General features: G+C 36.9%; 1 protein-coding gene across 1 annotated transcript; it reads left to right on the plus strand.

Moving 5' to 3' along the window:
* Window positions 1-43: 43 nt before the first annotated feature.
* LOC103989736 (UDP-galactose/UDP-glucose transporter 5B) lies at window positions 44-10,869 on the plus strand. The gene is made up of 11 exons (XM_009408680.3): window positions 44-571; window positions 1,778-1,891; window positions 1,972-2,064; window positions 2,208-2,273; window positions 3,849-3,947; window positions 5,541-5,620; window positions 6,418-6,530; window positions 9,725-9,813; window positions 10,058-10,144; window positions 10,237-10,305; window positions 10,388-10,869. The coding sequence occupies exons 1-11, from the start codon at window positions 461-463 to the stop codon at window positions 10,496-10,498; spliced, it is 1,032 nt and encodes a 343-aa protein (XP_009406955.2). The 5' UTR covers window positions 44-460; the 3' UTR covers window positions 10,499-10,869.
* Window positions 10,870-12,500: the final 1,631 nt, after the last annotated feature.

Consider the following 12,500-nt stretch of genomic DNA (forward strand, 5'->3'; position numbering starts at 1 on the left):
CGCGCCCGTTGCCGGGATCGGACCGCAAGCCCGAACTACTCGGACTGTTCATGTTGGAAGAAGGCACAAAACCCCGCCGCTCTCGTCGATCGCCGGCCTCCACGCTTCTTTAGTCGAATCGCTCTCGTCCCCCCCTCTTCCTCCTCCTCTTCCACCACGTGCCCACTTCGAGTACTTCGCTGCCTCTTGATCCCCTAATCCCGCACCCCCAATCACATGATCCCGCCTCTCCTCCTCTCCACAATCCAGAAGGAAATAGTCGACGAAAAAGGAAGGCGATAGGAGCTGATTCGAAGTGGTGGTACTGTTGATCGCCTTCACCTCCCCCTTTTTCTTGAAGTGGTGGTTCCATTTGTGTCGTCGGCCGTTCGTTTCTTTGCCGAGGATATCGATTTTCGTGTCCGAGAAGAAGCTAGGAAATTTATAAGACGAAGAATTGCTTTGAGATCTTGGATGGGCAATGGCGGAACCCCTTTCAGCATCGATGAAGGGGAAGGAGAACAGGGTCTTGCAGTGCGCCTTCGCCGTCACCGGGATCATGAGCACCCTTCTTGTTTATGGTATCCTACAGGTGAATCATCATATTTGTAATAAACAGCGACTCTCTTTCCAAGCCCTAACCGTGACTCTTCTTTTTCTTTTTAACGATATTTGAATGTGTGTTAAGGGGAAATTTAGGTTCTTTGTGGTGAGTTCTGGTGGTATCTTGTTATTTAGGTCAAGTTTCTTAAAAGTTGAATGGCCACAAACCATTTTCCAAGCCCTAACCATCGCCTTGTCTGGCTCTTCCTTTTTTATTTCTAACGCTATACGGATGTGTCTTAAGGGAAAAATAGAGTCTTTGTGGGGATCTCTGACGGTGTAATGGCCACCAACCCTTCCAAACTTTAACCATCCCCTTGTGGACAGTTCTTGAAACGACTCTTCTTTTTGTTCATAATGCTATTTGGTTTTTAAAAGTGAAAAAAGGTTCTTTGTGGTGAATTCTGATGGTGTCTTGTCATTTAGGTAAGTTTCTTGAAAAGTTGAGTGGCTACTTAGGTCAGTGTTTTTATCCATGATTTGACTTATGTTTAATTCAGACCTTGAGTTTGAATAATTGATTAGTCATTTTAGGTTTGCTTTGTTGTTTTTAATCCACGTCGTGACATTTACCTTGACAGATTGGGTTCTTGGTCTATATTTGCTTCATCGTGTTTTTCTGGGTTCTTCCCCAGGTTTTTCTGTGGAGGCTGACCATAGACTGGTTATAATGGTCCAATGTTGTAATTTGATTCTTTTTCTTTGTCTTTTTGTTTCCCTTAACTGGTTGTTCTTTCAAATCATAAGATGATTTCAGTTAATGCATTTTTGCTTTGCACCCTATTATCCCTTGCAAATCTTCAGGGACTTCTTCTAAAAAGCACATTCCCCTTTACTGAACCAGGAAGTGATTCGCTTGATCAGATTTGGACAACAAAAATTATTTGTACATGATGATAGTTTGAGCAGAATGTATACTACTCTCAACATGTAGACACCCCATATTGGTGTGGCCAGTTTATGCGAGTTTTGTAGTTCTAGCTATGTCATCTGTAGCATTTAATGAGAATCTCTTTGCTCTATGTAATTAGCACGGCAGTTTACAGTTTTAAGGATATGAAAGTAATTAGCTGGAATATACTTGAATTTTTCTTGCTAGCTGTTCAATTCCTACCTGGCAGTATGCTGGTCACCTTGGAGGTATCTTGAGTTTGTATTCCTGACTGTCTCACTCTAGATTGCCTTTTTCTGCCAGGAGAAGATAATGAGGGTTCCCTATGGCATAAACAAAGAATACTTTAGATACTCACTGTTTCTTGTCTTTTGCAACCGCATTATGACATCTGCAGTATCTGCAGGTGTTTTACTAGTAAGTTTTAAAGGGTGCTTATTCTAATTTGATCTTCCAGAATCAATTAAGTTTGTAACTTCTTTTATGTTGTCCCATAGGCAAGTAAAAAGTCCTTGGATCCTGTAGCACCAATCTACAAGTATTGTGCAATATCTGTATCTAACATACTGACTACAACATGCCAGTATGAGGTAAGAATGGTTTATTCAGTGACTTAACCATCAATTTTTAGACTTACTACATGTATTTTTTTTTTCTATATATTTTCTTTTTTTTTAAGCCTTTGTTTTATAATCCTTCTAACATGAAGTAAGATTATTCCTGGTTCTTTCAGGCACTCAAGTATGTTAGTTTCCCTGTTCAGACCCTTGCAAAATGTGCAAAAATGATACCTGTCATGGTAAGTCTCTATCAAATCGGGAAATATGGATCATGTACTTGTTTTTAATGTTCAGTCTGCTTTGTTTCATGTATGCCCATTTTCATATGTCATAATATTTACATAATTTTAGTTTTGAGCCAATTATTGTTCATAGTGGTTCAGCTTTTCTATTAGTTCAATGTTATTAGAGGTAGCCATCCCATATGTCCCCAATTTAATCAATTTTAAGTATTCTTGAGAGCAGCAGGAAGGAGAATAGGCAGATGTTGAACTAAACCTGGGAGGTTGGGCGATGAAGATAACTAAGACTGCTGTATATCAATCTTTCTGTTACATAAGTTCTTTTTCATTTTTGATCTCTATGTTCTAGTTTTGCTAATTTGCTTCAAAATCATTCAACTTGAAAGTGATGTCTCTGTTGGAAAAGGCAAGTTGGAGGATGGTGCTTTGGCTTAAATTCAAATTCAAATTTTATGTATGATATTAAAAATTGACATTAATGTATATGATGCTCTCATTTATATGGATTAAGCTAGTTTCTTGTCAATTTGTTCTTGGTTAGTTCACCAGCAAATCCACAAGTTACTAGGATTCTTTTTGTATTCTTTTTTGCTTCTATTTGGACAGTATCTTTTAGGCTACAGAAAACTACTGAAGTCTGTGGGATTCTTCTTGTGATTTTTGTTACTTTGAGCTTTCAAGTTGAAGTTTAATGAAGTAGTACATAAAGAGCACATTTTTATTACAATTTTATCGAAGAACATCTCATCTGGGAATAACTTTCTTATCTTGGTGTTCATGACAATGGCATGCAAAAGGTCAGCCAATATCTGATAGGTGATAATAACAATTTAACTTTGATTTCTGATGTACAGAATCATCATTTGTTAGCATAGGTGTCATGTTAGTGATAAAGATGAAACTACAAACTATAAAGGTTGCCTTTTGGTCCTTGTTCCTGTTAAGAAGTTAACAAGATGCAGTAGTGCTTCAGGCATGCGTTTGATAGCAACACTTTATGGACCTTTTTCTTTTCTCCTTTCTGATAGAAACCCTCTTATTGCTTTAACAGAGTATCCTTTTACACCACTAGTTTCCTTAAATTTCACATGGAAACCATCACTGTCTCTTGCATTGAGTGATAGAAGATTCTGTTGCATTTATCACATGTTAGATTGAAAGAATTGTCCTCCAAGGGTCATTTGGTTTTATATATAACTTAATTAACTATTTTAATGTTTGACTATGGTTTTCTAGCTTTGCTGTTCTGCTGTCCGTCAACCTTTATGGTTCTTGTACTGGTCTATTGAGTTTTTTGCTGATGACTTCTAGTGATGCATAATGGCTTTATGAAGCAGTTTTAGTTGTATACACTACAAGTGTTCATATTTACCTTTTCTGTTGAATTCATTTACTTGTGTGTGTGTGTGTTGTACTATTTGTACATAGTTCATAGAAGAGTGAAGTTTTGCTACTATTAACATTAGGTCAAATGTTGGCACTGTTTAACACTCTTTTTTACAATGATTTTCTCTATTTATGCATATACAATCAATACCATTGATCGAGTGATTGCTCCTTTTGTTTATTCAGGTCTGGGGAACATTTATTATGCAGAAGAAGTATAATGGGAAAGACTATCTATTTGCTCTGCTTGTGACAATTGGTTGTGCTATATTTATTCTATCCCCAGTAAGTATAATCTTAAGTTTAAATCTTTTTTTAACTTATGCTAGTTAAATTGTCTTTTTAATCAACAAAATGTTTCTCAATCACCTTCTTCTATGAATTTGCTTGTTTATGTTGGCTTTACATAAAGATCCTAGAACAGATAGTTGATGTATCAAAGGGATATGTACATTTTTTTAAATTTAGTTGCCAATGATATAGAATTTGACAGGCAAGCCTAATAAATTAATTTTAGGAATAATTTTTAATACTGCCTCACGATTGTTGCCAGCTTCATCCCTTGTTGTTGCTCCCATCTTTATCAGAGTTGTATTATTGCATTATTATTAGTACTTTGATATCATTAATATTTATTGGGTTCACCCAAACCCAAGTCAAACACATGGGTTAGGTTCATGTTGAGGTTTCCTAACCTGATTATGACCGGGTCATGTATGAAACTACTTAATGTACTATTTACCTACTTGATCCATGGTGTCTAACTGTCTATGTCATGTTAAATGCTAAATATGCTAATGTCTCATGATTAAATTAATAGAAGAAGAACGTATCTCAAGTATAATGTCTCAATGGAAAGAGGGTGTTACATAAGAAAGACCATTGATGGTTTACTAAATGTTCTGGACTTTTTGTGGGAACCATTTAGTGTTAAATGTCACTATAAATCAGAAGTTGTTATAAATCAATGCAACTTGGAAACTAAGCATAACGTTTTATTTTCTGCAAATTATAATCATAACATGAATAATTAGTTTTAAGTTTTTCTAAGATTTCTTGCTGCAATACAATTGGTCTGTTTAACCAACATTCATACATAAGGTAGATTCCAAAGCCTGCTCCCCTTTGTGTGTTCGGAGATGTTACCAAGTTTTAAAGCTATGGTCAAATACTGGTTTCAGCACCTTGTCAGACTGAAATGATATATCAGTATGCCAAGCTGTTGTAAAAAATGAATGCCGACCAGTAATGAATGATATGATTTCCTACGTACCAACGGGTAATTGAAGCCTTGCGTGCTAGTAATACATGTAGAACTAAGGTCAGGACATCTAGATGATCAAATTTGGGAGGTGTTTTAGATAAAGGGATCAGGTTTACTGAAGTAATTAGGAGCCACTTGACTATGACATCCTTTGTATGTAAATGCTCCTGTGCCTAATGTCAAAGATAATTGTACTGAAGTTTTAAAAAAATGTACTGAAGTCCTTTTTCTACATTCAAAATTCTCAAAGGTCCAAGCCAACCATAGACTAGGAAAAATTGACTATCTTGATATATGTGATTCCAGGATACAAATTTCTTGATATAAATGCAAGATTCTTGCAGCTTTTAATATATGTAAGCTTTTTTGTAGCTTTCATCTATGCCGATCTTTTATCTTGGTACACTACACCAGAAATATCTTATGGTGTTTCTGGTTAATGGGTGATCTTACCATTGTTACCTGATACATGCGAGGGATGTGGATGGTGCATGAACTTGATTCTTAGTAGATTAAGAAAAAGATTCTATGTAAACAATCTTTTTTCAGCTTGATGAGATTTACTTCTAAAGATTTTGACCTCAGAATAATTGTTTTGTTGTGTCTCAATGTAGGCATCAGCTGACATTACCGCATATAATACAGGAAGAGAAAGCACCATTTGGGGAGTTTCACTTATGCTTGGTTATCTTGGGTATTTCCTATTAGTTGCTAATTTAGTCTTATTCTGAGTTTATCATACTCGACATTTGTTTGGTATTCCGGTCCTAATATCTTTGGTGCTCGGTGTTTATATGAAAGAATATGTTGTTTCTTCTGCATGTCTGCAAAACTGAATATAATATGATTGTTCGTGTTAAATTGACGAGAGCTTGTGACTGTTATGATCTGATGATCTATTCGTTTCAGTTACTTTTTCATTTTCAAAATGGATTTTAGTGATTTATTGCAAATAAATTTTATTAAAATTTAGTCAGAATTATTCTGTTAAAACATAATATGTCATGTAGTTTGGTATATGCAAGCATACATTTAGTATGAGTTCTGTGTAGGGGTGTTAGCGGCATATATGTATCTAGTTTTGTGGACTCTGTTTAGACTGTTTAATGACCTGGAGCAAATTACTGAACCAAAATAAAACTAGCATTGTAAACCAGCTCTTCTAATTGCATGAGGTCATGATATTCTAGGGATTTCAATGTCTGATCATTAGTTTTCTGGACATTGTTTACTGACAGCTCTATCTTGCATACCGTTTTTCTTGTTTTGTCATATTTTCTTCATTTAACTCAGGCATTTTTAAGATTTATTTATCTTCTAGTATGCACCCTTTTCAATTAACAAATTGTTTGACCATCTTGCCTACTGGTATACAACCACAGATAAAAAATTTGCATTGGTTTTTTATCCTTCTGGTTGCTTATGAATTCAGATCATTGCCACACAAGTGTTTATGTTTCATCATTTTCATTCTTTATTGTGTATTTACAGGTTTGATGGCTTCACCAGTACATTTCAAGACAAACTTTTTAAGGGATATGAAATGGAAATACATAATCAGATATTCTACACCACCATATGTTCATGTCTCCTCAGTTTAAGTGGTACTAGTTTTGATTATGGTTATAATTTATTCTGAACTCCTCTGGTTACATCTTTTTCTAGACAATGATGCATGGTTAAAAGATTTCCTGCCTATCTTTACCTTTGCAACTGGAACGTATATATCGTTTGTCTTATGCAAATTTGTCATGTCTTCAAGTAGGCCTATGTAACTTTTGTTGGATGAGTCTCCTTTGGTTATCATAATATATGATATGTCTTCTTCACCAAGGGAAAATATAAAAGAAAAGGTGTAGGTAATGAGCATTGACCAAGATGTACAAACTATACATAGCATATTCATACCAACCTGCTTAAGTTTCAACATGGATTTTTATATTATGCCAAGGGTAGATTGGTTCAGTGATTTTAAAAGCACGAGGTGCTAAGGTTCCAAAATGCCTGAGGTTTTAGGCACTCGCCCAAGCGAAGCGAGGCACTCTAAAATATAAAAAAAATATAAAAATACATAATATAATTGATAAATATGATTATATAAATAAAAATATGACATTAATTGCTGTTAACAGTAGATTATCTACTGTTAACAATAGTTAGAGGGGAGAAAAGAGTCATGGACAGTGGAAAGTGGGGAAGGAGAGGGCAGCGGTGACGGAAGAACTTTTGAACGACGACGGCGGTGGAGGAAGCTATGGACGATAGTAGTAGCAGCGGAGGAAGCTGTGGCTGATAGCAATGGCAGAAGTTGCGGACAACGATGTTGTGGGTGGAGGAAACTTTAGAGGTGTTCGTCGATGGTGGAGGAAGTTGCGGTTCTCTCCCTCGACAGTGGAAAGAGTTGCACATGGAAGCAACGACGGTGGAAGGAACTGCGCTCGAAGGCTAGGCCTTTGGATTCGTCCGTCGGCGATAGGGGAAGCCTCGGTCCTGTGTGCTGGCGGCAGAGGCAACGATAGAGGAAGCGTCTGTTGTAGAGGTAGAAGTTGCGCTAGGGTTTATGGCTCGGGGTTGCACAGGGTGCGACAGGTGGGTTTTGCTAGCACAGTAAAAGAAAGTATATAGTTGCTCAATTGAACCAACTAGCTCCTCTTCAATCGAACCAATTATTTACTGTTCAACCCAGTGTTTTAAAAAGGCGCTCGGGCGCTCGCCTAGGCGCTCGGGCGAGGCGAGGCCAGGCCCGAGCGCCTCGCTAATCTCCCAGGCGGCACGCTTCAAACAGGCGCTGCCTGGGCGCTTCGGGCGAGCGCCTGGGTTAACCAAGGCGACCGAACCAGGATTTTAGGTCTGGTTCGGTCCTGGTTCGGTCTATGATGGTTAGTTGGTTCAATCGAACCAACTAAAACTGATATAAGTGACAACCGAACCCTAACCCTCGCCGCTGCCGATCCCGATCTCGATCTCGCTGCTCGCCACTGTCGCTGCTCGTAAACGCTGTCGCTCACGCCTCTCGCTGCTCGCAAATGCTACCGCTGTCGCCACTCGCGCCTCCCGTTGCTCGCCGCTCCCGCTGTCGCCGTTGCCGCTTCCTCTTTTCTCAGTCAGCAGGCTTAGCACCTCTTTACACTTCCTTTTAATAGTATACGTATACTGTATACTGTATACTGTTAATATTATTAAGTTTATTTGAAATGATTAATTTTCAATACTGTTAATAGATTAATAATATATTATTTTGATTTTAATACTGTTAATTTTTATTTATTTGAAACTTTTTGTTAATGTGACATTATGATTTTGTATCTTAGATTTTCTTAATTTAATAACATATTTTTATTTAAAATTTTAAATAATTATATTTATTAATTATAATATATATTTTTATATTTTAGCGTCTCGCTTCACTCGAGCGAGCGCCTAGCGCCTCGGGTGTTTTTGGACCTTAGCGCCTTTTGACGCCTAGCGCTTTTTAAATCACTGGTTCAACCGAACCAGACTTAAAAGTCTGGTTCAATTGCTTCGTTTGAATCGGGCGCTTGCCCGAGGTGCCCAGCGCTTGGGTTTAGGCGAGCGCCTAGTTGGCTTTTCTCTGAAGCACGTCGCCTAGTCAAAACTTGAGGCGCTCAAGTGAGGCAAGTGAGTGCCTATTTAAACCATTGGATTGGTTCACCCTTAACAATGTCACTGGCTTGTTCTGGTTGCCTTGGAAGACTGTAGAGTCACTAACTGAAGCTTGATTTTCATTGGAAAGTTTTGATGGTTCTTGTTCGACGATTTATACCAGAAATTGTAAATTAAGTTGTAGCAAAATCGAGGGGCTTTGTCTCTTACTGATCCACGACATTATTTAAGTTGATTACTTTTCTAATATAATACATAATATTTAATAGGGAAAGAAAAACTATATTTATATAGAAGAACATAAAGTATGTCTTGAGCCATCCAGATCTGGAAATTTTACCCGAGAGATTTCCATAGCATCTGACTAGAAGAATATGGTGGCAACCATCTCTAAAGCCATTTTCACAATATCGTTATTTGGAATGCCCATTGGAAAGATGTTCATGTAGCATGGTCAGTCTATGTACTATCTGCATGTCAGAGTTGTTGGCACTTGGTGGAATCGAGCCACAAAGGGCTTAAATTTGAGTTCAATTTTGATCATGTCAACTATGCATACTGTATTGATGTATAAGCATGATAAATTTGGCATCTGATCAGCATAAATTCTGCATAAAACTAGTGTGCCAATCTTTCTTTCGATATTTGGCTTATCTCTATTAATGGGTAGTCTTTTAAAACTATATCAGTACTGAATTGATATCCCATGTATCTAGATAAGACAAATGAAAAGAACTGAACTGAAAGGGTGCAAATTGCTAATTTATTTCTTATCTACTGCTGTACTGTCTTTGTTTTCATACTTTCATTTGAAGATCTCTAGATGACTTGTTTTCTTTTTGTCTCTGTTTGCAAGGTTTAGTGAATAGAGGGATATGCTGGAAGAAATGCTCTCAGTTAATCTATGTAATCGAGCCAAATTAGTCCATAGACTCCAGACTATTAAGATATTGGATATTATTTGTTCAAATTTTAATCTTAACCTCCCAATACGGCATTTGTTGTTAAGCATAACTCTACTTAATGAGGGTAAAAAGTTTAGTGCTTGCCTTTATCTTTCATTTCACCCATATGGTATCAGCAGTTCTTTGGATTATTTTCATTATATTTCTTGACTACTTTTTTCTTAGATGGGTTTGCAGCTACTCTAAATGGTTACTTGTTCTGTATACAGGACTCATTTTACAGGGTCATCTGCTTTCAGCAGTGGATTTCATGTTCCGCCACCAAGATTGCTTCTATGATGTGGCACTTCTTTCCACTGTAAGTATATTTACCCGAAGTTCTTTGACATGCATACACTACTGACTTTGTCTACCATGTTACTTCTGGCATTCACTTGCTTTTACTATTGTTCTTCTTCCATGGTGGAACAACAGATGGAGAAATTATCAGATATTGCAACTCACATCTATTTGTCTTATTTAAAAACACTATTAAGCCAAGACGTGTAGCATCTTAGCTGTGATCCCATTGTCTGTTTCATTGGCAACCTAAACATGTGCAGGTAGCAACAGCTAGCCAGTTCTTTATTTCTTACACAATCCGTACATTCGGAGCTCTTACATTTGCTACCATAATGACCACAAGACAAGTGAGTTATTCAAGGACCCAAGTTGTCTATTACATGATCCTTTTACTAATTCTGGTAATATTTCACCTTCAATGTTTGGACATTTTTTATAGTTGGTTAGCATATTGCTATCATGCATTTGGTTCGCTCATCCCCTTAGTTGGAAACAGTGGATTGGAGCCGTAAGCATTTTCGCACATCTATTCAATTTAATTCTTATTTGCATGATTGCTGAATAATGACATAGCGTTCATACCTGATCAGGCAATTGTTTTCGGCTCACTTTACACAAAGAGCTTCTTGAGAAGCAAACCACAGAAGCCACAGCCCCATGCTCCTGGTCCAAATGCAAGTTCAGGGAATGACAATTCTTGACACGCAATGGTGTGGCTTCTACTGCGGTGAGGAAAGCCTTTGGGTTTTACTTCATTCAAGTGATCCTTTTTCATCAGCTGGTGGATGGTGTGTTTTGAAATCGTCAGATATAATGAATTCCAAGCCAATACAAACTCTTACTCTTCTTTTAAGATTTTTCCCCCTTTTTTTTGGGATCAATGCAAAGGAAAATAGGAAAGAAAAGGGTAACAAGAAGATAGGAACATGTTGGCACACGTACAATTCCATGCCCACATCATATATCATGTTAAAAATGTAAACTGGTTCCTCCATGCTTTTATTGTATGCTGCTGAGCTTTGTGATGGCGCTTTGATTCTAATGAAGTATAACAACACGTTATGGAGATCCATCCATGCATTTTTCTATCACTGTGATTGATGATTTGTCAGGCTTCATCGTTTTTGGATGAACTTGGGATGCATAAATGTGCTACTTAAGACTCTGTTGAGCCAACTTAGATAGAGTGAATGTGTACTTATGAAATACTTGATAAATAATAAATAAAAATTATATATTAAATATATATTAAGGTAAGTGTTGTTTGATAAGATTGTATTTTAAAAGTTCATTTAATATTTTATGATTAATTTATATATATATATATATATTTTTTTTTTAAATATTTATTCAACATAAATATATTTTTAAATAAATAAATGTGATATTGTAACATTGTATGACCAAAAATACAATAAATAATGATATAATCATATAAATAAAATAAAATTGTATTTTTTAAAAAATATAAATCATGTTATATAAGATATTTAGATAAAATTATTTCAAGAATCTTATAAATTTAGATATTTATTAAATTGTTTCAATAATCTTATAAATTTAGATAAAATTATAAGATATTTTAGAATTAAAAAAAATTATATTAACATCCGATAAATATGGAAATACTAATGTTATCTGTGATAATATCAGCATTTAAGTATTTCTAATATAATATTTATAAACGCATCAATAGTCATATTTTTATACTTCAAAATTATTATTATTATTATTATTATTATTATTGGCTTAAATGATCTCTTCTGAGGGCCGCCATAATCATGTGATGGTTGATAGAGACCATTGCTGACCCGTTCTTATCACCTGTAAAAGCATTCCTCAAAAGAAAGAAAAGGAAATTGCAGGAAATCATTTTGTTTATATTTGCTACAGTCAAAACCATAGCAGGACTAAGATGACGACAGATTTTGGGACCCCCCGCGGACAACAATGTTTTCTTCACGGGTGCAGTCTATCAAAGTAGAGAGAGAGAGAGAGAGAGAGAGAGAGAGTAAAAAAAGAGAAGGCGACGATGGGGGAAGAGAACGGGACGAAGGGGGCGTGGAAATTGGAGTCCAACCTTGTCGCCTTCTTTAGGACTAGCCATCCGCCTACGAAACGTACCTGTTTGATGCTATCTCGGAGCGTCACCTCTGCATGCCCAAAGCTCGCCTTGTCCCGAGGCGGGCGAGCACGTCTTCCGCCTTCTCAGGCTTGCGTGCTTCCTTGCTTCCTGTCATCTCTCGGTCGTCGCGCTGGCCCGTTTCGGCTCTCACCCTCCGGAGGAGGTATCTACTGCTCGTTGCTCTACGACGATGTACTATAGAGCGTTTTGTTTTCTGCCATCTCTGATGATTAAGTTACACAAGCATGTCGGTAGAAGAATGATGAAGAAAGACGACGTACGATGGAAAGATGGAGATTGTGCAGCAAACGGTAGCTTTACGGATAAAGAATGCCGCTACAGAAGGTAGAAAAGAGAAGCTTCGCTTTCGTTGGTCGATCTCTTTTAAGCACCATATATAGTTGATTTATGATTAATGCTGATAACTTGTTCTAACTCGTCCCACTCCAAAAGATCAATCAAATCCAACTTCGTATTACGTAGCAAATGCGGCATATAAAGCAGCTGCAACACTTGAATAGTTCGCACTGTCGACTTTTCTAACCAAATGCGTTCCTAGTAGAACCTCAACTTGATAG

The sequence above is a fragment of the Musa acuminata genome, chromosome BXJ1-6 (genome assembly GCF_036884655.1).
Source record: "Musa acuminata AAA Group cultivar baxijiao chromosome BXJ1-6, Cavendish_Baxijiao_AAA, whole genome shotgun sequence".
NCBI lineage: Eukaryota > Viridiplantae > Streptophyta > Magnoliopsida > Zingiberales > Musaceae > Musa > Musa acuminata.

Coding starts and splice junctions, on each gene's coding strand:
- LOC103989736 (XM_009408680.3), top strand. CDS start 461: ATGGCGGAACCCCTTTCAGCATCGATGAAGGGGAAGGAGAACAGGGTC. Junction 2,065..2,207: donor CTACAACATGCCAGTATGAG/GTAAGAATGGTT, acceptor TGGTTCTTTCAG/GCACTCAAGTATGTTAGTTT. Junction 5,621..6,417: donor CTTATGCTTGGTTATCTTGG/GTATTTCCTATT, acceptor GTGTATTTACAG/GTTTGATGGCTTCACCAGTA.